General features: G+C 38.2%; 1 protein-coding gene and 1 long non-coding RNA gene across 3 annotated transcripts; one reads left to right on the forward strand and one right to left on the reverse strand.

Moving 5' to 3' along the window:
- Positions 1-4,684: 4,684 nt before the first annotated feature.
- Positions 4,685-5,035, forward strand: LOC145432312 (uncharacterized). Its single transcript, XR_013912600.1, has 2 exons — positions 4,685-4,818; positions 4,916-5,035. It is a non-coding gene; the product is annotated as an uncharacterized LOC145432312 (long non-coding RNA).
- A 1,952-nt stretch (positions 5,036-6,987) lies between these two features.
- Positions 6,988-12,736, reverse strand: LOC113034313 (arrestin domain-containing protein 3-like). Of its 2 annotated transcripts, XM_026188773.2 has the most exons (7): positions 12,039-12,726; positions 11,894-11,960; positions 11,016-11,163; positions 10,024-10,126; positions 9,648-9,913; positions 9,408-9,502; positions 6,988-8,457 (listed from the first exon to the last, which is right to left on the reverse strand). In XM_026188773.2, the coding sequence occupies exons 1-6, from the start codon at positions 12,307-12,309 to the stop codon at positions 9,410-9,412; spliced, it is 948 nt and encodes a 315-aa protein (XP_026044558.2). In that variant the 5' UTR covers positions 12,310-12,726; the 3' UTR covers positions 6,988-8,457; positions 9,408-9,409. The 2 variants fall into 2 exon arrangements, with proteins under 2 accessions (XP_026044558.2, XP_080165270.1); XM_080309144.1 differs by having other exon boundaries at positions 11,894-12,736.
- Between the last annotated feature and the right edge of the window lie 13,828 nt (positions 12,737-26,564).

A 26,564-nucleotide genomic window follows, 5' to 3' on the forward strand; every position in this document is an offset into this window, starting at 1 on the left:
CTCCAGTGTATTTTGTCCTGTAATATAATCGCCACTAGCAAAAGTATTGCTTTTGTTAATGGGATCATATCCCACTAAAAAGCTCTTAATAATATTTGGCATAACGCTATCAAACGCTGCACAGTGCTACAAAAACAGCAAGTGCCAGCTAAGTGTGAGCAGCGAGGTTTTCTATCTCATGACGAGAGTCATCTTACAAAGAACTTTGGTAATAATTAAACCACAGGGACCTAAATAAGTGCTAGCACGTGGTTCTCCCGGGCCACCTGTTGTGGGATTGTTGGAAAACTTTGAGCAATATATATGATCATGTGATTGAACTGGGGAAATATTAAATATTTACTAAAAGGAAAGTGCATCTAGGTAAGGCTATTAAAAATAAATAAATATAAAATCCTCATTAATTAGTCTATGGTCAAGCCCTATGGACAAATCTGGTCTCACGCATGTTTTAATGTTTACCCGTTTGTTTCTATTCATCAGCCACTCCAGCTACACAAATTGTCTTCTTTGGGAAAGCCACACCCAAGCCCTCTACTCTTGAGCAATGTTTGTTTGCTTGTTTGTTTATTTGTTTATTTTTTACGTGAACTGTAATCTGTCTAGTCTGAGCTGTATGTAGGACCTCACCTAACACATTCAAACTTGGCCTGGAGTTAATCTCAACTAAAAATCTGAAAAGCTGTGTGAGCGGATATGGCAAAAACGCTGTTCTACCAGGTTGACAAAATCTGTCCCGAGACATGCATATGAAGACCTTCTGAAGCAGGCCGCTATAGAAATGTTTTAGGAAAGAAATGATATGTATGATGTATGAAATATGAGCATGCTGTTTCTGTAAGTGAATGAATGATGAAATTGAAATAATGCAGTTTCCTCAATGAGGTCACTGTTACCACGTGTACATGTAAACAGCATTACTCACACAGCACGTGGTAGCACGTGATATTCCTAAATCACCTGTTGTGGGTGTGTTAAACTTTACAGTCCCAAGCATGGGTCATGTGACTAAACACAGTGGAAATACTCCAGGGAAATATGAAGTATTTAAAGGTAGTGTTACAGAGTGTAGCCAAAATGAAATCTTTATTCTTCTTATTTGAGATTTTTTAAGGTCTTGTCTTTTTACAAAAGAGATGAATAATATATTTCAACTGTGTTTTCTTCTAATGCTTTCTGGACTAAACTCGACTCATCGTAGCACATGACAATTGAGTGTACTACTTATTATACTGCATGCCATTTCATTGCACATATCATACACCTGATTTGATGCAAACATCATTGAACTTTCACATCAATATAACTATATTATTTTCAATTATTGTGGTGTGCCTTGATGATCTGGTTTGTCCTCTGACAGTTTGAAAATACTATAAGGATGTCAGCAGGTTGTGAATATTAATATTGATCCTGTATTAAACTTGTAAAGAGACTAATATTGATCCTGTATATTTGATTTCAGCAAGTAATTGCAGACTACAGGATGCTGAGAAACCAAAAAGTGAGGGAACTTTAAAACCACACCAACATACCAATATATATTTTTCATTACATGTAATATAGGAGATGTCATTTCTGTCTACCCTAATGACCACTGCAGATTGTTACACACTTTTCATCTTAATTATTTGTTATGTTAGTTGTTAGTTATGGATCATGAAGGGAAAGTGGCAAACAGAGACTGCTCATGTACAGCGCCCTGAGTTCTGTGTCTTTGGGTAAGAGGTAAACTGCTAAATTGCACCTTTTCATCCTTAAACCTGCACGCTGCTGCCCTCTATGGGAAATAAGATGGACTGCAGCATATTTACAACCAGGGCACAGTAGCACAACAGCAAGCTCAACTAGTCTGATAACAAACACAGGCATCAAATTTTAGTTGAAGTTCGTGTGTGTTATTTAATTTATGCAAATACTACATTAGATCACCTTAATGCTAGCACTAATTAAAATGGTTCTAAAAGTCTGCATATGATGGACTGTAAGGGGGTGACATCATTGAGATAATAATAAAAGAATGTTTCTGTTCTGAAAATAATGTTAATAGCAAGTGAGCATTAGCCATTTTTTATCTGGAACAAAAAGACGCAACCTACCTACTGTAGGAGCAAATCCCAACTCACCACCAGCCTCTAACGTTGGCTTGGAGAAAATGTTGACCAGAAATTTTTCTTTATGTTTCCTTAGGTTGATTCAGCATCAACCTTTGACCTCATTTTGTCTTAAAGCAGTTTTTCAAAATATATATACATATGGTGTAAAATTCTTTATTTGTTCAACTGAGAGCAGCACTCTGGCGCTGCTCATGAGCTTAATTCACCATGGCAGCTAGTCCCAGATAACGTGGGAGTTGTTGAACTCCAGACCACTTAGAGAAGTTTCCTTCCAGTGAAGTCATTTATTTGGCATAAATTGTAATTAGTATACTGGACTGAAGGAAGTTCAAACCACTGATCTCCCATTAGCGAATAATCTATTTGAGCTACAATCATTCCAGCTACATATCTCCAGGAACACATACACAAAAACATAAACAGACACTCAAAGCCTGAAAATAATGCGGGTCATGCTGTTTCAACTCATAGTTCTTTTGTTTACTATTTACAGTGCAGTCTATTGGTATCACAATCTTTACATTATCTGAGACAATCTCTGAAAGATGCTCTGAAAGAGTGTACTGAGATTAGGTATTTTCTATTTTAACATGAGTTTAAACAGAAAACAAGGAAAGCTTTGATCATTTTTTTAAAGTGAAATTTAAATATGGTGAATTTGATCTCTGGCCCTGAGGCATACTTCACATACAGATAGACCTGTGGTGGAAAAAAGATTAAATGTAAGTCTTACTTTTCTCGAAATCAGAGAAAACAGGAAACTAAAACCATAATTTGCATGGGCTCAGTAAAATTGGACAATAGAAGATTCTCTGTCTTTGCTTCTTTTTCCTCTCAGGTTTGGAGTGAGCTGGCTCCTCAGCTTTTTCCTGAGATCAGCCTTGCCATCAGCTCGTTTAATCTGCAGTATTTAAAGAACCTGCACTCTCTGCCAGATCATTGCCTGCTCAGTGGTGGTGCTGCAACACAAGGCTACCAATTTATTCTCTCTCCTCTTGCCGACTAGTCGTTTGGTGTTATAGTCGCTGGAAAAAACTCAAGCTGACTCCTACAAATCCTACTCATCTGAATCCCTGAGCTAGTTTACTTATGCTAAAAGAGAAACACTTCCCTGTCACCCACCTGCCTCTCTAGCCTTCTCTCCCCTCAATTTGCTGTAGTAATCAATCCAAGACTACATGACTTCATGCAATCAAAGTAACCCTCACCCATCTCTAGCTTGATCTCTCCTCTTCAGCAGAAATCACTGCGTCACCCCTTTAAAGAGTGCACTCACCTGTTAAACTGTTAGTGAGTCCTGCATTGAAGTCCATATTTACTGACATTATGACTGTTTTGGCACTAAAAAGTACTAAAATCAATCCAACACAAAAATAGCTGAATGGCCTGAAGCAAGTATTTAATGTAAAGAAAGCCTCCTACATAAAATTTTCATGTGTGTTATTAACAGATTTTCTAAAAGGCACATGTCCCACAGTAAGCAGGTAATGAGTGAATCGTTTACTAAGCTGAGATTTTTGGCTGTAATCTTTGTTGCTGCAGGATACTTCTGTTGTGTTCACTCGCATATGTGGGATCAGATTCAGGCTCAAACATGTACAAAGGGATTTGTAAAGTTACCTGTTGTGATGCCACAGCTCTGCAATAGAAAAGCCTCACTTCTGGAGCAAGCGATAAGCAGTTTAAGTGTTTTCTTTAATAATTTATACAATATAATAAGTATATTATCAAGTTAGGTTTGCTGTTAGCAAAATTTAAGTTACTTGTGTTCCTAGCGGGTTTGCCAGTGATAATTTTCAAATGCACTAGCTAACTTCTCGGCTAATGCTAATTGAAAGCTCAGACAACATCACTGGCCATTTGCAATGTTGATGATGATGCAGGAAGAACACCAACACGGAGATAACAGATTGTGCGTGGACAACATGCAACATCCATGGTCACTGATCCTGATGTGAAGCGCTTCATCTTCATATCTTCCTCAGTCGTCTTTCTCGATCCCAGTGCGTCTCTACACCTCTCTGCATTAATCATTACTTATTATTATTCGCTGACTCTTTTCCACAGCATGTCTTTTGTGCAGTCTTCCTCCAATCACCTCAATCAGTCGCAGCCCCAGTGGCTGTCCCTCCCTGAGCCTGGTTCTGCTAGAGGGTTCTTCCTGTTTTTCCTCCCCACTGTCACCAAAGCGCTTGCTCAGGGGGTCATACAATTGTTGGGGTTTTCTGTGTTTTCCTTGTATCTTTTTATCTCTTTTGATTATCTTAAATGTACAGCACCTTGCTCAACAGTTTTTGTTTTAAATGCACTAAATAAATAAATTTGATCTTTTATTATTGTACAATATAAAGCACCTTGAGGCACCTTGAGGCAACTGTTATTGTGATTTGGCACTGTATAAATAAAACTGAACTGAATTGAAATCTTATCTTGGCTGTGGAGTCTTACAGGAAAATCACAAACTGGTTACATGCAGTATTAATATTGCATGTACAATGCACCCCCACTGAGCAAACTCAGTGGGGGTGCATTGTCTGGCAGTTTGTAAGGGTACCATGGATGAGAGTGAACTGCCTTTGCTTTGCTGTCTTTTCTCATCAAGCAGCTCAGATTTGCCTCCACTTCATACAAAGCCTTTCCCCTTGAAGGAGGACGTCAGCTCTTTGTGAGATGTGACCACAAACTGTACAAATCAAACTGGGTGAGTGACAGGACATCTTTCAGAAAAGACAGAACACACTTGAAAGTGTTAATCCTTAAAGTCTGTGGTAATGATAGTTTTTCCCGATACATTTCAGAGACAACTCACTGTGAAGGGACTTGAAAGGTGAATGGGCAGACATGGCAGCCTGACTGGGAACTAAAGCAGTCATTTAAAAAGCGTTTCATTTCTCATTAAAGAAAGGCTTATAAACAGACTCTTGGATTGGTCTTGTCACTGTGGTTTGCTAATTTTACTGAAGGACGGTTTCCACCATGAGGAGGACAAACTAGGAAACAAATTTAGTAAGTCTTCCTTGTATTATTTGTGCTACTAGTTTGAATAGGACAGGATTACATTTACGTCTTGGGAAAAAAAGATCATCTTACAACAGTCAGGGTCTGATTTTGTAAACTGTAAGAATATGTTTAGCGTGTAGACTAGTTTTGTCAAAATACCAGAAAGGCAAAAGAAAAAGAAAAATGATTTTGTAATACAAATTTTAAAAAATGAAAGACAAAGAAAGACCAAAAAGGATCTATAAAACCTATAAAAGCATTACGTTATTTTCATTTCACCTACTTTATTATTATTATGCCATCACACTGCCTTGCAACCATTTAGCAAAAGACTAAACTGTTATAGTGGAGCAGGACTTTGGCTTATTTTTACAGTTTGCCTCAATATACTTTGATAAGTTTGATAGCATATGAAGGTGGACACACCACAATGCATAGAAAACGCAAGGGTTCAAAAAAGTAAGTACAGTCACTTTTGAAAATGAAAAAAACAATGTACTACCCCTATTTTTTTTTATTCCTCAATATGAATAAGTACATCACTTTTCTAGCTGCACAAAGCACAGACCCAATAATATTGGCCCTATACTATGGTCCTGTGCTAGTTAATGAACAATGCAAGAAAAACCAAAATAAAATCAATCAATCAAAAAAAACAAAAAAACTTACTTATCCTGACCTTCCTCAGTGATAAAGTTTGTCTTGAGTGTATTTTGCAGTCTTGTGACAGCACATTTGTAATTTATCCTGTCAGAAAATCACTATTGTTGAAAGAATTGCTTTTATTTCTGGGGCTTATATCCCGCTGAGGAGGTCTTAATATTATTTGGCATAACATCCTACTCAGTACTACCGGTACAATAAAGTGATACGTGAGACGGAGAGGATGGAGGTTTTATGAGCAGGTGATGAGGAAGGAATTTGCTGATAGATACTTGGGTTTAATTAATAATTAAACAATATGACCCCAATAAATCATGCTTCCCTAAGAATGTACTGATTTATGCATAGTTTTGTTGTTGCTGTTGTTGTTAATTTGACTAGCACTGATATGCAAATTCACTAAGAGCTAAATACTACATTTAAAAGCAGTGTGGCCTGTCAGCTTTTTACCTAAAACCTAAGAAAGGCAAAATAAAAGCTCCATGATGCTGACAATAGTAGTTGTGAACCACGCAGGCTTGTTCTTTTTGAACTTAAACATTTCGTTGCATGTGCCTCTTTTTCCGGAGACAAACTTGTTTTTGTTTTGAATTCCCACGATTTAAATTGAGTGGCTTCATTATTGCTTTTTGTTTACTGATGTTGTTCTAGTCATAATAAATGAAAATGTTGCACAAAGAATGAGTGAAATCAGACAGAATAAAATAAAAAGAAGTGAAACCTTTTCTGCTGAGTTCACTTTGTTTAAATATTATGTTGATTTACAGGTACAATAAACTTTCTAAGCATATATTTGAAATACAGTTGCTCGTTCGAATCAAATCCATCCAGACTTTATCCCGACTCTTAAGCCACTTTTGGTAGTTTTCCCATCCATCTTTGTTTAACAAGCTCCTTATTCTAACTTTGCACTGGAGTTCCTTTGCTTAATTCAAAGTTAAAAATAATCTTTATAAGCAGTAAAATCTATTATTTCTACTGTGTAGACAACCCTCCCTTTAAGCAGGCTATCTTCTGATTGGATGTCTCCTGGGATGACCACATTATGAGTATCCCTTCTTGCCAGCATCACAAAGACCCAAGAGGCAAAATGTTACAGTGATTACTTGTAGATACACTGACCTAATCATTGGCCCAAATATTACCATCAAGATACACCACATCATCTTTAAGAGTAAGAAATACATCACACACACACACACACACGTGTTCTACTAATTGTTTTTATTTTTATAAACAGTTGAAATGCAAATGATGACAATATAACATGCAGCGTTTGTGAATATGTACATATAAATTTATAAATTTGATAATTTGTCCAAAACTGGACTATGACACTGTTACACAAGTCTCCTTTTTCTTCAGTCACTATGATGAAAAACTTCGCCACAGACTATTCACATCATGTAGATGGAAAGAAAGATTTCCAATTCTAAGACTTTCCAGTTTTAACATCCTTTACCTGGCTATTCTCCTCCAGTCTTGCAGTCTATACTGGCTCTCTCCATGAAAATTTAGTGTTAGAAACTCCATAGTATGATTTATTAAACTTCTGACAGCCACCACATATTTTCTCAGAGATGGAAAGGTCGAGGATTTTATTAAACTTACACCAACACTTATTGACCTTCACCCGAATGCAGTGATATACGCTGTGACTCGTGACGTCGCGTCTAGCCAATGCGCACCATGGCAGCTTTGCAGTACAGCACACCTTATACAAATACATTCACAATAACGTGAAAATTGGTAACAGACGGCTGTAGGGATGATTTTTTTTAAAAGTGGCATATATGAGATTATAAAGCATAAACCTGATGTACATCAAACACAACACTCAAAACACATAACACATGTAATAAACTGTACAACAAGCATAAACACACATACAGACACATAAAAGCATACAAATATACACAGTTTTCTGACACAGGTGTGGGAATATATTTGAAGTTCTGTAAGAGCGAGTGCTGAAACCACCCGCACCAGATTTGGATCTTATTCTGAGTGTTGTTACAAGACCTCTGCCTGATGACCTTAAAGGCCTTAGTGGGATTTAATAAATGAGTAAGTCATCGCCGTACTAGGAACACAAGCATAAAGGTGCTCTATTGACTATTGAAAGGATTTTGAGTGTATTACTTCAATCTACTATCAACATGAAAATGTAAAGTTAAGGTAACACATAATTAGTATAGCCAGTCATATTTGGCAAAATATTTTAATTATTTATGCCTACTCAAATGGTGATAGGCTGTATCATCTTCATTAACCAATTCATCAAACAATTTTTCTGATTTTTCTATCGGTGATCAGACAGCAGTAGCTTGTGAATGCTTTGTGCTTCAATGATACACCAGATATCCCAGTTTACAGGGATATCTGGTGTATCGTTTACAATACACCAGATATCAGGAAGCTTTGAAGCAGACTAAAAGAAACTGTAAACTGTTTACAACTTGTCTCTAGCACAAACAGTATCTAAGTCATTTAAAGTAAAAAGGTAAACAGGAAAAAAAAATGTTAAGATAAAATGAAAGATGCATCGAGGTCATCAGAGGAAATTAACATGTACAACTGCATGTCATCAACATATGAATGGCATATGAACAGTAACACGTGTAGGAAGAGCAGTGGTGATATGCTCCATGTGGATCCTCAAAAACACCCTGTGTTGCTGCACAAAGGAAAAATGAAAAGCTTGTGAAAATATCATGCTCGCTGTAAGTCAATGCTGAGGTAAAAGTAGATTTTTCTCATGGTATATGTGCTATATGTTATGAAATAAAATACATTCACTAATTTCTTTAAAAAAATATGTTCAAAAAATATTGTCTATAAAGTTAAGATTAAAATTTGGTTTGCAATTAATTCCAGAGTTTATTTACAGTTAGACTGAGAAAAAACAACTAACAGGTTTGTAGGGATGGAATCAAACCATTATGTTGCTATTCGAACTATTTAACTCGCTTCCTCTTGTGTCTTGTTGTGAGCTTTGCTTTGTGTTTAAATGTCTTAATTATCTCCTCATTGCCATCCTCAATTCCTAACCAAGCCCCTGTATGTATATACAGTCTCATCATTGTTGAGTCATCTGTGTTCTCCTTTGATTTCTGTTTTTTGAATATCTTCATGGTCTTACTAGATTTATGTTTTTATTAATTTTTGGGCTTTGTTATTTTGTTTATTGAACTTTGTACCAATTCAAATAAATGGCTCACCTTTTTCTATGAAGCTCTACCATCTGTGTCTGAAACTATGGGTCCTTATCGCTCTCTAATCGACACACAGCATACTGTGACAACACTGAAGAGTAAATGTTTAAATGCCTCAATGAATTCTGTCAGATTAACCCCTGAGTACTGTGAACACAGATTTTTTTTTCATGACAATGCATAATTCTTCTTCCCCAAGTTATTGTTATTGCCTTATTCGTTAAGACTGCGGTGCACAGATGATGTTTTGCATTTTGACCAAAAGGGAGACATTTTAATACAATATTAAATCGACATTAAGCTGTGAACATTTAAAACTCACAAGTGGAAAAAAGGCCACCCCCAATGCAACATCATACCATTCTGCATCATGTATTATTATCTTGTAATAGTAGAAACAAATTTTACTTACAATCACACTGGGGGATAAGTTTGCACGGGGGTATCACACAGGATGATTGGAAACAGCACAACGACCTCATCCAATGCTCCTACGTGGAGTTTAACCTGCAGGAAACAAAAAACAGAAGCTCATTAGATTTTAATGAATAAAAAAAGAAATGGATCCAAACAGGCTTTTGCTGTCTGAACAGCTGAGGTAAACTGGATTATCAATACATCCATGACTTCTCAACCCATCACAGGTACTAACCTCAATAATGTAATCAACAACCAGAATGCTGCACTCTGAGATGGTTAAAGATGCAGACGAGGGAATAGCGAGCATGATCTCAGTGCGTACATAAGAAACCTGAGCACCAACAGGTTCTCCTGACACACACGCCAAAGTTTTGATAGCCATCTTCCTGTTGCGCTTACTGTGGGTGTAGAAAGTCTGTTTCTGTTGCAGCTTCACCTTCGGAGTAGCTGTTTTAGATGAAGGGTTACTAAATTCACAAAATATTTTCACTGTTTCGCCTAGTGGAAGAAAAGACAAAGTGGCAAGTTATTTCAATCAAATTCTTCAAACTTAGCTATTATTATTGATTATACAGATAAAACGATTATCTGATGGATGGAAACCATACCAGGGGTGAAAGCTTTCGTCGCTACACTAACTGTCAGAGTGACGGGACTGGAGTTACACCACAAGCTACACGGTGTCACGCTGTTTGAACCTGAGAGTGGCGCCTGCAGAAAAACAACACACTGATAGTGCCACAGATAAAAAAAAAAAAAAAAAAAGTGTAATATACCAATACTACACTGTTTTGGTTTTGGGATTACGAGAAATCAACACCTATTTATTACTCTTATGCAGAAAAAGTTGCACAAAATGAGCATCAGCGGACCAAATCAATCAAACAATGGCTTTAGAATAATATGAAGAAATGGAGCAATCCCATCATTCTCTGTTTCACTGCATATTTGCAGTAGCAGCTCAGGTTCCTTTGGCATTGCATGGTGGAACCGTATAAAACTCCAAACATATCCAACATTTGCTATAGTTACAGTAACAAAAAAAACCCCAAAAATCTTAAATTCATCACTTTTGGTCCCATAGTTACTCAGAGCCTCGGTGGGATTCATTTATTAGAAGTGAGAGCTTGTGTACAGTCTGGTTTGTGTCCATTTATTCGAAAAATACGTCTGAGAACATGAACAACTGAAGCACAATACAAGGTTCAATATAATAGTGGTCATTCAGTCTGTGTTGGTTACGACTGGAACATAATCAGATTTTAAAGATGTAAATTGTCTCTAAATGCAGTTAGACAACTCTGAATCATTCTTGTACAATAATTGCTCCCATAGGGTTGAATGAAAGTACAACAAAGCAAACCTGGGGTTGCAGAGCTTTTTCAAAGTCAACATATTGAGTTGTGAATGCAGGAAAAACATAGGTGTGGCAAGTAATTTCAAATTTTGGTTCACTTAAAAGGATTCCTGGGACAATTAGTCGAACAAGGTGTACTTAGGGAGGCCTGTGAGAAATATCAGTTTGATTACAGAGAAACTGCAGACACTGCAACAAAAACAAGGACTCCTCAGCTGATTCATCTGAAAATGCACCACTTACATTCAACCCTGGCTGGTTGGTATCAATGTGGTTTACAAACTTAAGCTCTGTCACAAAGTCCTTGGACATACGCCACGGTCTATTAATGCCCACTGTCAAGGTATATGCTATTTTTCCGTGAACCCCATGAAAGGACGATGGGAAGTTTCTGGGATGCAAAATAATAGAAAAGATAGAAAAAAAAGTGATTCAGGCGCATACAAATTCAACAGTTTTACAATAAACAATAAAAGTAAGCATTATGTTAATGAATCAAAAGGTTGAACTACAACACAAGTTGTAGGTTTTGGATTTTAAAAACCAAGGGCCCATTCTTATCTTATATCTACCAAAATCCCTTCATTTTTAACAGTGGCTCTTTACTTAAGTCAAATCTACAGTTCCTGATTTCTTAGCTTTTTGCATAATTGTCACACTTGCATTTTTCAAATCGGCAATCAAATTTAATAGCAGACAAATATAACTCAAGTAAATACAAAATGCACTTTTAATGAAGATCTAAGGGGGGGACACACCAGCCCTCGAGGACTGGACTTCGTTTTTAAATCTTTTAGCCTGCTTGACTTTGTCAGACACGTTCTGTTTTAGTGATATCTTCATTCAACACGTCTGGGAGTAATCAGGTCTGGGTGCTTTTTGTGAACTTAAACTCAGCTTTCCAAAATAACATGGCTATTCACCGTTCATTCATGATTTAACAAATAGAAATGCATTTAGCATTTTTTTTAAAGGTTATCATTGTCTATTAAAATTTGTTTGATGAAAAAACAAACTAACTAAGAAATCAGGAAGGGGGTAAAGACTTTTGTCAGCATGCCTCCCTGAGTAAAACGCTTCACACGCTAGTGGGTGTTTCACAGTTAAATGGTCATACACACCCTAGTGGGAGCTGACATGTGAACGGATACACATGCGTCCCGAGTTGAAGTTTTGTCCCACGAGTAGCTATAAGAAAAGGACAAAGACAGTGACTGTTTGTTTGCCATGTATCACTGCGTCCAAACAGCACCAGTAACAGCATACCCCTGTCTTCTTGCAAAATAACTCCTTTTAAGTCGAAGAAGTCCAGCCTTGCAGAGTAACGTTTCCTCGTTTCCTGTTTCCCTCCACCTCCTCCGGCGGTCCAGTGCACATTCACGTTTCCCTTCAGCCTCGTTGTTATTGAAGTGATCTTTGTTTCTTTTGTCAGATCAAAAGAGATGTGACCTATGATTTGGTCGCCACTGGAAAAACTATTTCGTCCATCGTGCCTGATAAAATTGATTTTGAAATTTCGGATTGTCTGCTCGAACATCGCAGAGAAACAAAACTAAAGACAAGTCTTACAGGAAAGAAAAAGTTTAATACGTCTGATAAATGCAATCAGACAGAAAGTGAGAACAGCCGAATCGAATAACTTCTAATCAACAAAAATAAAACTGCGTAGGCGACACGTTACTCCGGGGGGATCGCCCTGACATTGGGCGGGGTCACGGGTCAAGTATTCCGTGACCTCCGTGGATCCGTCGAAATGAAAAAAAAAAGCATTTTAAAGTTGTCGCTTTTCGTTCTCCATTTAGCTCCCGTTACTTTTACATTTGAGATATTCACAACCACCTTTGTTGTTGTTGTTGTTGTTTTTACATGAAAGTAACTAATCTACTTTTAGTAAATATGAGTTGAGCCTGTTTTGATAAATATTCATATTTATGAAGCTGTAACATCCCTGACGTGTTGCTGTAATGTATTAACTTATGTGTGATTAACTTTTTTCTTATGGAAATATCACTGATTGTAATTTACGACTATTTAATTTATTATTATTCAATTACTTAATTTATTTTATTTGATGGATCTTTCCTTACATTACATAGTTTATTTCTTATGTAGATTATTTTTTAAAAATTAAATTAGATTGGTTTCCATTGATAGCATTCTTCTGACAAACTGGAGACAGTTATAATACACAGTACAACCAATTTATTAGAGCACCACCCAATGCTTATGCCCCACAGCTGACATAAATTAACAGTACTGGTAATATCCAAAATAACTACATCAGTATTCTCCAGCTGTTTAATCAAAATTATATATTTTTAATCTATTTTTATTTTTTTATTATTATTATTGTGTTACAATTATTGTTTTGTTTTGTTGTTTAAGTTAACATTTTTACAAAAGCTGAAAAAAATAGTAAGTAAATAACAATATAAAGTTTTTGTAAAATATTTATGTTTTCCTGTGTTTCTGACAGAAGGCTTTGTGAATTTTCTGAGCACTGTATATAATATAAAATCATCTGTCTACACAGGTATTATTGGGTTACACAACCAAATCCCTTTTTTTCCCTTTTGCTTTTCTTCCTCTTCCATGCTTCAAAATAACGTTTTGGCCTCGAGGTACTGCTTTTCTCATCTGTCTAATTAACTGTGTTTTTCTAATCTAAATGTGATCTCTTATTATAAGAGGAGACAGACTGTATCCACAATGAAACATTTAGAAAAAACTATCATCATCAAGGTTGTTAAGAGACTTACACTTTCATATTTCAAAGCAAGTATATTTCTTAATGATGAACATTAATCAAAATTTGAAGTGCAAGTTTGACACTGAAGAATGTTTTATATATATATTTTTCACTTATGAATAATTAACTTCAAATTGTTTGGAAATGTTTTTACAACACTTCCCAAATTGATGTGCAGTAACAATGTAATGTCTTTCCTGCTTGGCATTGTGTTAACACAGACCCACAAACTGCTAAAACCCCTGCTTTAGATGCGCTCACACTTGCTGATGATCAGTTGGCATTTGATTAGCACCACCTGTCTGCTACTTACCCTTTTAATTCCTATGAAAGCAGTAAGGGTGTACTTAGCTTTTTGCACACTGCTTCTGAATTTTGGCTCAGTTTCTGTTAAATAAATAATAACATGGTGTGATATGTCATGTTTTGTACTTCGCTTTTTTAATGTCTTGCATCGAGAACTGAAAGAGAGCAGGCTTTCCTTGACATGACTGTAGTTGAACTAGCCTGACCTTTTAACAATGTGTAATTGTTACACCACTAGATGGCACTCCATACTTTATTGAGGCACTCTATCATATATTGTAAAGCCATGCATTATTATACAAAAACATACTGACAACATCACTCGCCATTGCAAAACCCAAATGTCATGTTTCCATTATGTGGAAATCAATTATTTCAGAACTACTCACTGAATAAGCTGCAGTGGCATTTTACTGTGTTATGCTTTAATAAGAAGTGTTTTAACTCCCCTTTGATGGGTTTATAGTACACAATACAGCCATAAAATGAAGATAATGACCCATTAAAACTGACAGCTCACGACATTTAAAAACTCCTGGCACAAGTTAACCTGGACACATATCTTTTCAGACCTGCTCGCTTGCCACTTTTGAGAAGGGAATAGACCAGTCAGCAGCCTCTTTAATTTCAATGGAGAGTATAGTGAGCCACAACATGCAGTGCAAAGGACTTACGGGAGTTTGTGATTTCGGCAGCCAAATATCACTATGTGTAAGAGACTTGCTGCTTTGTAGTGCATATATACAGGATGTTAAAACATATACAAGTGACTGACAGCGATCACAGACTACCCCACACAGATAACCGTTCACATTATCTGTTCAACGCTGCCAGTAGAACACATTTTACCATCGAGTTTAGAGAAGTTACTAAGAACATCTTTCATTAAACCGACCTTCCAGTCTGGTGCCAATATTATAAAGGCCTGAACATTTATTTTATGGTTTATGTTATATGTTTTAGGTGTGCGCGCGCGTGTGTGTGTGTGTGTGTGTGTGTGTGTGTGTGTGTGTGTGTGTGTGTGTGTGTGTGTGTGTGTGTGTGTGTGTGTGTGTGTGTGCGGGCCTTTATAAATGTAAATGTTTGACAAGACTGTTTGCAATATTTAGATCATAACATCAAGACAGCGCTTCAGCTGCATTTTAAAACAGGACGAGCTGAAAAGCAGAGGTCGGTTTAATCAACAAACTTTAATGATGTCTGTTATTCAACCACTCAAAGACTCCAGGCTTATAAACAATGGAAAGAATTTATTGTTGCAATAGCGCGGGAGACGCCACTTGTGGAAAGCTCAAGATCCCAGCTGTTGCAGAAGAACTTTGGTTTTGTTAACAATTACAATCCCTTTAACACTAGCACCAAGTCTAGCTAGTGGATAAGATAACATATAAAGCACAGGAACCATTTCTCCTCTGCTTTTGTTTACCTTTGTTGGACAAAATAAAAGATAAAATCTCACGGAGCCATTTTAAACTGTAAATTAGTTCATTAACTTTAGCTAGTAGTTATTTTACTGTTTACAGTTAATTATTATTTCAAGGTTGCAACTTGTTTACAACATTAGATTTGGTCTTTTTTCTATTTTTCACTCATTTTCAGTCCCGTCCTTGTACCTGATCATTTCTGGAAAGATGGTTTTTGTCTATTAAGATACTTAAACACTAAACAGTGAACCATTCAGACCTAACTTGACAAACTGAACCACACAAAACAGATAAATTAGCAAGACACTGGTTTTAAATCGTGTCGTTACGCAGGTACATTGCTGACAGACAAACTGAAATGTTTGGGAGAATATAGTCACTTTACCTGTTTTATCTTCAAAGCAGATTTTTGAGTCAAAAAGACCTGAATGACAGAGTGAATGATCTGAAGTCCTGCAACGAGTCTTCTCAGAGTTGATGCAGTGTAGTAAAAGTTACCTGGTTGTTGTGAATCTGGAAATTTAAAGTGAATGAGTGTTTGGCACATTTTGCTATTACGCTAGAGAGTTGTAGCAACATGATCTGCTGATTCAGATCTTCACATGCGCGTGTGTGTGTGTGTGTACTGCTTGAGTGCACTAGCACACACGACCATTCATAATAGGCTTAGCAGTTTCTGATAAGGGCACCTATCAGGTTTAGTTGAGCTCATGGTGACTTGACTTTTCCTGCCAACTCAGTAAATCAACCACACGTAGTATGATGGCTGCGCACACATCTGCCTATCCATATCTTTATCTCTGAGATATCACATCGAAGTGTTAGTTAAACCACACAGCAGCTGGTATTCTGATCTCGTCAGCTGGTTCGTGCAACATGTTTCCATCATTATCAAAGTTTCTGTATTGCAGACTGTTTTCTTTTGTTTTACATGAGCTCGAATTGTGGATTTGCTTGTGATTCTTCTTTTTTCTTGTTACATTTCACCACTTTAATGTCCTCACAATCTTGATTTCTGAAATGATTTCTGTTTTGGCTACATGTAACCCCGTTGTTTGTTGTTCAAGAGGAGAGCAGACATTTCAGTAATTCAGACCTAAATCCAAAGTGAAGTAAAAGAACCCAGAGGATAAGCCGCGTTATTGATCTGTAGTTTCTACACACCGCCTCTCTCCTCTAGTTAATCCACAGGGTCAGCTCTAATGACATTGAGGAGCTCCTCTGGCAGTCAGCACTGCTGCCATTTGCAATTTAGATAGAGGGAAAGGAGACGAGGAGGAGGAGGTGTATGAGGGTGAAAATGAGGAGAGAACCTGAAAGACGGGGGAGAAAAGGAAAAGATGAGGCAGAGAACTGCGGTAAGCTGAAAGAGAAAGACAGGAGGGATGCATGCACTGCAGGAAAAGATTTTGGGAAGGCAAAGACAGAAAATACATCAGGTGGATTTGAATGACAGGAAGTCAGAATGTGGAAAGAGTTGGGGCAGCTTAGTTGTGCACATCATGTCTTACAAATGTATGACAAATGACACCAAATCCAAATACATACTATGAAAATAAACAGTTCAAAATTGGGGGAAATATGCTTATCCGCAGTTTTCCTGATGGTTATGTGGAAATTTTGTCTCCAGCTTAGTTAGATCAGGATAAAGACAAAAAATTAATAGGAACTGAAAACACAGCTTTCAGTACCAAACTGTAAAAATATGAATTGTTCATTTGAAAAGCAGGAGCTCTGTGCACACATAAGAATCTCCTCATCTAACGTCAGCATGTTTCTAAAATCTCATAACTATTCCTTAAACCAGGATGTGGAGGAACCTTAGTGTCTGATGGAAACATTTAACATAGAGCTTCAAAAGAGAACTTTTACATTTCTAATAAGGCTCATGCTGAGAGGAAAGGATTAACTATGTCAGACGTTTTTCTTCAGTTATGTCTTTTCTTTTCTATTTTGCACTGGCTGATAGAATTCCTGCGGCAAAACAGGAAAGCGCAAAGGGAACAGTTGGCAAACCTAATCTTGTGCAGATCCTCTGATAGCTTTCTTCTCCACAAACAATGCTGGTCCAGACTAGAAAGGCTCAAGAAGGGTGCTGAAAGACCCAACAACCAGGCAGAGCCAAGCTCTCTATCAGCCTCTGACAGCTCAACACTCAGACACGTTCATTTAGTGGCAGGAAGATATAGCTAAATCACCTCAGAACAATCGTGCCACTTAATGCTTCATATCCTCTGTTGTTGTTGTTTTTTTCTTTTTGTGTGCTTTTATCATTTCATTTCCGTGCTTCATTTAAAATGTTTTTTCTAAAGCACGGGCTACTATTTTTCCTCTTAAACAAACTAATTATTCTCTTTCTGTTGTTTGTTTGTGAGAGACCTTTTTAAATATCTAAATTCATATCTGTCTTTACATTAACTAATTCAGTCCTCGTTCCTGTAATGATGTTTCTGCACTATTTGCACAATGAGAGACGACCTGTTTCTTGCTCTCTGGGAAGTTTACCACAAGATGAAGTAACTGTACGAAAAAATACTATTTTAAAAGAACATCACAGATTGCGGTCTGTGTTTCTTTGTGGTCGGACTTTAAAAGCTATTGCCACCATGATGTCATTACCACAGAGCCAGTGCTACAGCTAGTGAGTCAGAAACTGCAGGGTTCTGTAATGTAGACTACAAATCAGTCAGTCAGAGTGTGTCTGTCTCACTGCCTGTGGTTAACACACAAACAACCCACACACAATTGTCAGCCCACATGCTATATTCATGTCTAAAGTTAATGTCTAAAGTACTGCTCCATCTCAGAGTATAAGAGTTACCTCAGTAAAACAAAAGAGGTGCTTTGTTCCATCGTCAGGCTAAATCCTCCCTCAGCAATTACCGTTCACCTTCCTAAGACCTCGGCGAGGAACAGAGCAACACTCTTTCTTTTAAAGCAGGCAGTGGAGCATGAAGACAGTGGCGCTCTACAGTCAAAGCCAGATCGCCGTTCTTCTTCATCATCTGCCTGTGTCTGGAGCTTTAAATAAAATCTTCTGATTCTGTTAGTTTCCACAGCAGGACCGTTTGTCATTGTTTCACACATAAGAAAAAGGCGTTTCTAGTGAGAGAATGGCAGGGGATCACTAAAGTCACTGGTACTACTACTGTGGGAAGCAATATCTTGTATGTTTTCATGGCAATCCCTATATTTTTAAACTATGTACACACAAAAGATACACACAAGCCTACTTCTAAAATTCTGCACACGTCTGCTTGTTTAAATCAAATATTTGCCTTGAAAAGTATGGAAAATCTTTTGCCAACAGTGGTAATGCTTAAAAATCCACTCGGTCTCCCCTCAAAACTCTTATTTTATAAATCAGGGAAGAAAGAGATGTCATCACTCGAATCACTTTTGCCTTGACTCTTCATTAAGCTTTTCCCATTTCCCATTTAAGTGTAATGCAGCTTTGATCACATTATCAGGCACTAAAATGCCATAAAAGACAAGTTGGAATGAAAAAATGACCCTTTCCAGCACACTGTAGTGCTCTCACTGCTGCTGCAGTTGTTTACATCGGGGCCGGTGGGAGGCTTCCAGACGCAAAGGTTCTGACAGTCTATCAGTGGAAGAGGGTTGTTAATATGGCCACACAACCTCTGTCCTGACCTTGATGCAGGACCATCCATCATCTAAGCTTAGAGGAGACATAAGGTTGAGAGGTGTAACCACCAAGGTTAGAGTTTTCAATCCTATCACGCATTCTTAACAGTAGTATAAAACCTCTGTTCTGATTTCATATTAAAGCCCCTACGTGTGGGATTTGCAAGGGGTTGTTCAGAAAAATACTGTGGCAGTGATAAATACAGACGGATAAGTAGTGCTGATAATAAAAGTTAATATTTTACTGTTAATTGGTATTATGGGATTGAGTTCAAAGTTGCCTGAACTCTTAGATGTGAGGGCCTAGATGAGACAGACAGCTATCTTACATTTACTTTCGGCCACTCTGTTCATATCTATTTAGGTATTTAGCAGGCTAGTCTTAAAGTTGTACTAGCAACTGGTTGCCTATTTAAAAATCCCTTAGCAGTGGAGCTACATTAGCATTCATTTCACATTGTTTTAAAAGCACAATACTTTCTCCTTTTTTTTGGTCCCTATCAACACTCGAGGAAATATCTGCAGCTGACTTTGTCTGTCTCCTGGTGCTGCTCTGTAGTGTACAGAAGACTTTTAGAAGTTGTTTAATGAGAGCGTTTGCCTGCTGTGGCTGGAAACAACACTCATGAGAGAAAAGAGAGTGAACCAGAGTCAGAAAACCAAAGAGCTTAAAGATGTGGAAAATCTCCACAGAGCTGAGGAGAAGTGCAGAGTTAGTTCCAATATCCCATTTCAGAAATTTGCCAAGTTTGGGATTAAAAAAAGAATAGCTTGTCTTATTTTAGCCCTAAAACAACAATTTTTTTGTATTATTATTATTGTTATTCTTCTCATTATAAAGGTTATCATTATTATTAGTAGTAACAGGACTTATAGTGATAATTATTCACATGGATTATAAGTAAGAAGTGTTGAAACCTACACTACCCTCTTCCTTTTATCTTTTTGCATGTTTGTCACACAAGTTTCAGATCATCAAACAAATTTTATAATAGACAAGGACAACTTGTGTAAATACAAAATAGAGCTTTAAATGACAATGAAGGGAAAAACGTTATCCAAACATACCTGGCCCTAAAAACTAACTGGTTGTGTCACCCTATTGAGAGAAGAGACTTTAACATCTCTGGAGAAAGTTTGCCCCACATTTCTTTAATTCAGTCATATTGGAGGGCTTTTGAGCATGAATGCCCTGCCTAAGGTCATACCAAAGCATTGATTAGGTGACAGCTAAACCTTCATTTTGTTTTTGGTTTTTTTGAGACATTCAGAGGTGGACTGTCCTGCTGCATGGGCCAGATGTTCCTTGAGGTTTAGGCAACGAACTGATGGTCGGACACTCTCAGTCGGGATTTTCTGGTAGAGAGCAGAATTCATGGTTCCATCAATTACAGCAAGACTTCCTGAAGCAGCAAAGCAGCCCCAGACCATCACACTACCACCATCATTTTGCTGGTATAATATTCTTTTTATGAAATGCTGAGTTCATTTTCCACCAGATGAGTCAAACCTTCCAAAAAGTTCAACTTTTGTTGCATCAATTTCAAGAATATTTTCCAACAAGTCCTGGGGATCATCAAGATTTTTTTCACAAATGTGAGACTAGGCTCTGGGTCCTTTTAGGTCCTGGTTTTCTTCTTTGAACTCTCCCATTGATGCCATTTTTGGAGTCATTTTGGTCAGCTGGTCACTCCTGGGCAGGTTCCAAATTTTCTCCTTTTGCAGATAATGGCTCACACCGTGGTTCACTGGCGTTCCGGGCCTGTAACCCTCTCCAGACTGATAGATGTCAATGATTTTGTTTCTCATCTATTCTTGAGTTTCTTTAGCTCATGGCATGACACCTTGCTTCTTGAGATCCTTTAGCCTACTTCACTTTTGTTTGGTTTTGTTTTAGTGGCTTTAGTTAGGATACCAGGAAAAGGAGATCACTGCCATGAAATTGTGTGTGTACCACCTGAAGAATGCCTATAGTCCTGCCTGTTCTTTTATTTAAGCTCCTTGTGCTCTCAGTGTTGAAGATCTGAGAATGTGCTTTTGGCTGGCAGCATGCAAACTGTGTCTTTGTTGAACACTCATACACATTTATGCTCACACACACACACTCATCCAATCCCCACGCTCCCATTTTGTTTTTTGGGTCGCACTCATCTGCAGCCTTATTACCCAGAGTCCTCTGCGGCAGCCCGATCGCTGCTCTGCTGCTGGAGTGTTCTGTTAGTCACATCAGCACCCAGCACACGCTCAGCTCAGCTCAGATCATCAGGAATTTCACCGATGGAAAACCTGCTCAGAATTCAGAAGAAGCCTGTGCATACATCTAATTGTGATGGAGTTTTCCACCTTGGCTCAACTGCTCTTTTTTCTCTGCTTAGTCACAGGATGAAATGCTCTTTCATCTCAGCAAATTAACTGAAGAAATTAAACTGAAAAAAGTCAGTTTTGCATGTCTGAATCAGGATTGTTGCATTGCCTGCTCCCATAGTAAAACACCTATACTATCTTCCAATCACCGTGACTATTTGAGTCTTCAGTAGACTCATTTACCAATCATTATAGTGGCTATTTCTAATTTAAGATACAGTACAGTGGCCATCACGGTGTGCAAGTCACTCATTATAATAAAGTGATATCATCTGCACAATGTTTGAACATCTGTTGAGTGGAAATGCCCAAGGCCCTTTTTTTTTTAAGTAATAAGCCATTTAACAGCTGCTTAATTGGTGTATGAATCAGCAACTCAGATCTGCATTTACTCTGGCTCTGCCATTACTTTTACATTTTTATAGCTCTGAGAAACTTAAATGCTGAATGAGAACAGCACGTCAACAGTTATGTTTCCATGTTGCAAAATTCTTGGGAACAAATTAGAAACGAATGTGACCGCATGAGCGCCACATGATGCTACAGATGATGCTTTCGCTGAACTTTAAACACCACTGTATACACTGCATCTCTCTTTTGGGGGGTGGTGGGGTTGTTTGATGGCGCCATTAAATGTTTGTCGGGCTGTCCAAACTCCTTTAAAACAAAAACAGGCCAGCACTTGAGCTAGCGAGGAATCTTATTTCAAGTTAAATACATATTGGTTGGTTGATTCCCTGCAAAGAACTGACAGGCTATTTTACAACCAGGCATTAATTTGTTGAGTCAACCAGCATCAGAACAGAAGAGTTGGCACAGCGGGGCCTGTATTTTCACGACTGCTTGAAGTCGGTGAGACGTAGAATGATACTAGACATGCTTATTAGGATGTTTTCAACTCTTGCTTCCCTGTTGCATCAGCTGCAGGAAGCAAACACTTTTTTTTTCCCTTGAATGCCAAGTTTATTTCACAGCCCAGTCTGGATGATCTTGGGGCTGCAGCGCTTCCTTGTTGATTCCTTTTAGATAAACTGTGTAACCAGTTTGTAAGTTGACTCGCTTTACAGTGCTAATCAAATTACACCCACAGGCAAATTGTTTATACGGGCAATATCAGAAGTATCACTGTGCTTATGAATGCAACTTTTATGGTTTTTTTACACAGTAATAGAGAGAGTTTTGTAACACCCCCCCCCCCCCCCCCCCCCCCCCCAACACACACACAATCACACACCCATCCCAGATGGGATAGCCTCTTCAGCAGAGAGAAAGGGGGGTGGAAACAGCAAATGCTGTTTAAAGGAGACAGTTTCAAGATGCCCGTGGACCTGAGGGGTTTTATTTCGTTTATGTCACCTTATTCATATGTGCATCTACATGCAAACATCTGTACATGTGTGTGCATTTAGTGCATTAGCATGTTACTCATTTGTATTATGTGTTTCCATGTTTCCCAGTGTCCTAGTTTCTTTTTTCTTTTTGCAAGAGAAAGCATTTTTAGCAGGTGAACAGGTGAGCTTCTGACTGCATGCAAATGAAAGAAGACTGATTTAGCTCAGTCTATCCTCCGCTGTCCGCTTTAGTAAACAACTGTTGAAACAGCGTTACATCTCTAATTCTGACACCAGCATTTAGTTGAGAGCCCCCCCCAAAAAAAGAAAAAACAAAACAAAACAGTGTGACAAGGTATACTATTGTTCATGCTAAATTATTTACTGAGACACAAGCTTCTGTAAACTTCAGTAGCAATTAATCTGAAGAACCTCTTTTGTGTGAGAGCTTAATCGTTTGCTAATTAGCGTCCTTGCTAACAGACACTCTCAGTGGAAATATACGATTACATAGCCCATCGACAGGCTCAGTAAACAAAGGCTGTTTGCCAAAATACCAAGGCAGTTGGTGTAAAGCCGGGGAAGGGAAAATATATTACTTGCGCGTGTGTGTGTTGCCTACTGTGTGTTAATACTATTTATGTGACATACAAGAGGCAAACAAAGTGTGCCTCAGAGTATCGAGAGAGAAAAAGGGCGGATTTTGGATTTACCCCGTAGATTACGGTGATTTTGACTGTATTTTCTATTTTACTAAGTGAATATGCTCACTTGCTTATAAATGACTTGAAGATGCAAAGCTAATAAAGAGTGCCTATTAGGTGGAATAAGAAACATCATTTAAGGAGGAGTAGAGAGGAAGAAAACAGATGATAAAAACAGGAGAGAAGTTTTTTATAGTGAGTCACAATCTTTATGACCTTTTAGAAAAATGTGGGCGCCAAACTTCTCTGGTGGTTTTGTTTAAAATAACTGCTCAAGGCCAAAAGAAGCTCACAGTTTTCACATAAAAAGCAAACATCAGTGAGAAGTCTCAACAACTAAATACTAATTTGTCCAATAAAATTTTTCTTCTCTCCCATCCCAGCAGTCCTTTCACAAGCAACTTTTCTTATGGTCTTTTGTAAGAAGGTGCAACCAATTTGGAAACTACTGGACCTCACTGCCTAACTGTATGTAAATACCCTAAATCATAGGTGTCAAACTCTGGCCCGCGGGCCAAATTTGGCCCGCAGCCTAATTACATTTGGCCCGCGAAGCCATACCAAATTATTATTAGAGCTGGCCTACTGGTATTATACAGCTAATATATATATTGTTTAGTATTAAGCTTTGCTTGTTCCATATTCAGTTTTTCAGCAAAACGTGTTTGAGTCCATGAGAAAAGATTCATTCTTATATCTGGAGGAATAAATATATTTCAATAAATATTAATGTTAGCCGGCGACTTTGTTCCAGTTTTGAATTTTGGCCCACTGTGTATTTGAGTTTGACACCCCTGCCCTAAATGGTTAAAAATAGGGGGTCACACCTTTTAATCTTTGAATTCACATGTTTTTAGTCTGGGTGCCACAGGTGTATAAAATTCAGCACCCATGCAGCCTGCCTTTACAAACATCTTTGAAAATATCTGGGTTGCTCTAAAAGGCTTATTAAATTCAAGCCGTATGGTACTGTAGTAGGATGTTACTGTAGCAGTAAGTTAGTTCATTGAATTTCTTCATATCCAGAAATTCTACAATCAGCTGTAAGTAGTTCTGTTTCAAAGTATTTATGAACTAGAAACTACAAAAACTCAGTTACAAAGTGTCAGACCAAATAAAGTTGCAAAGCAGGGATCACTGAGTGGTGAGGCTCATAGTTTGCTCTGCTCACTCAGTAACTGTAGAGCTCCAAACTTCCTCTGGCATTAACATCGGCAAAAACACTGTGCGCTGGGAGCTTTGTGGTATGTTTCCATGACCAGACAGCTCCTGTACATGTAATGTGTAGGTGAACCAGGACTATTGTACATATAGTGTCATTTTAAAAGCTCAAACTTTAACTAATTAGTAGTTCTTTTTCAATATTGTAAAAAAAAAGAAATAGAAGAAGAAGTAAAAAAATTCTGTTGTATTTTGGTTATATTCCAGTGGAACAGAAAGGTTGGTGAGCAAATGTAATTGTTAAATGTAAATTTCTATTAAATGTGAGTTTATGTTTTTTCTATAGACAACAACAGATATGTGATTTTCAGCCATTTTTCCACAAATAATTATTGTATGAACTGCATTAACTGTGAGTCAGTTTTGGAAGCTGGGAATTGAAATACGAGAACTGCTGCTGGATTCTCAAAGCATTGAACCTCTATCACACCAAACCCCTACGGCCCAACCAGGTCTCGTGGGTTAAGGTTTGGCCACTGACCTGGTAGGACCCAGGTAACCCTGTCCCAGACAGGGTACACTGAAACCATGATTTTTTTTCTCAACATAGGGGTTTTCTGAATCACTACCAGATTGATCCAGACAACATAGTTCCTGGGATTACTAGAGCTTGGTCATTCCCGAGGGATGACTGAGCTCCTCACTCTGCTCCTCCTCATCAAAAGGGGCCAGTTGAGGTGGTTCAGGTATTTGACTAGGATGCCTCCTGGATGCCTCCAAAGGCAAATTCTACTAGGAGGAGGCCTTGAGGAAGACTCTCTATATACATCTCTCTTGGCTAGCTTAGGAATGACGTGGTGTTCTACCAGATGAGCTGGAGAAGGTAGCTGAGGTGAGGAAAGTATGGGCTTCTCTGCTCATACTGCTGCCCCCTCAACCAATGGATGGATGGATGGATGGATGGATGGATGGTCAATTAGTGTATCTTACTGGATAAAACAGAAAAAGTTTAACTTTGAGGATATAGTTTGCATTTGAAAAAGGCAAAACTTTGAGGATATAGTTTGCATTTGAAAAAGGCAATAAATCTCACTGTATCGCAAAATGCAATCAAAATAGTATGGTATTGTGATAATGTCATATTATGGGGTAATTCCCACCTTTTACTTTTTATCCTATCACATCTTTATAGGAATGAGCTAAATTTGAGCTGACTTGCTGATCAGTCTGCTGCCTCTTGTACAATGAAGGATATCATAACATACCCCACCTTGGGCTTTCTGAAAGATTCAGGAATCTGGCATAGATAGAAAAGAGACAATGTACCAGACAAACCTGATAAAGGAGAACTGGCACTTTGTGCTCAGTGCATACAGTCAGTCTCTACCTACATACCTACCTGCTTCTCACACAGAAACATGACAACAAATGGGTTAACCTTTGTTAACCTTTCCATTATCTGTTTTACTCTCTCTCTCTATTTCCTGCTTCCTCTATATTTTCCTTGTTCTTTCTCTACTCCTTCCTGCTCCTCCATCCTCTGGAACACATGGTTATCGCCTGTGAGTGGTTGTCATGGTGATCGACCCCAAGGGACTCATCCCAAAACCAAAAGTTCTGCTTGTCTGAAATAGAACCGCCTCTCTCCAGGGGGAGCGGGGTTTATTTGGCACATGGAGGGGGGAAGTGGGGAAACAGGGAGAGAGAGAGAGAGATAGAGAGAGAGAAAGAAAGAGAGAGAAAGAGAGAGTGAGATTTCAGTTAAGAGATGAGAGCGTGAGGACAAGAGGGTGAGATAGAGAGAACCGGAGAGAGTGAGGCAGCATGCATCCATTCCAACTGGGTCACATCACGGGAGCATTGCGTAAGCATAAACACTGCTGCCCCTGTGCTACGCCCCCAGTGCGCACACACATACACACACGCATGCACAGTCTGTGTTTTTCCAGAGCTTACTACTGTCTGGGAATCAGCCTTCTATAGTGCCTTTTATACCGAGATGTAGCCTGTCTTTTTTTTCTCCAGAGTGCTTTGACTCAGTGGATTTGTGATAAGTATATTGTGACAGTGGACTGAACCTTCTACTCTGTTAGCTTCCAAGCCGG

This window comes from Astatotilapia calliptera, chromosome 12 (assembly GCF_964374335.1).
Source record: "Astatotilapia calliptera chromosome 12, fAstCal68.1, whole genome shotgun sequence".
NCBI lineage: Eukaryota > Metazoa > Chordata > Actinopteri > Cichliformes > Cichlidae > Astatotilapia > Astatotilapia calliptera.

What these genes read in the sequence shown, in the direction of transcription:
- LOC113034313 (XM_080309144.1), bottom strand. Translation starts at nt 12,309, where the DNA reads ATGTTCGAGCAGACAATCCGAAATTTCAAAATCAATTTTATCAGGCAC. An exon ending in GACGAAAGCTTTCACCCCTG is followed by an intron (nt 9,914 to 10,023) that starts GTATGGTTTCCA and finishes TTCTTCCACTAG; the next exon opens with GCGAAACAGTGAAAATATTT. An exon ending in TTGTTGATTACATTATTGAG is followed by an intron (nt 9,503 to 9,647) that starts GTTAGTACCTGT and finishes TGTTTCCTGCAG; the next exon opens with GTTAAACTCCACGTAGGAGC.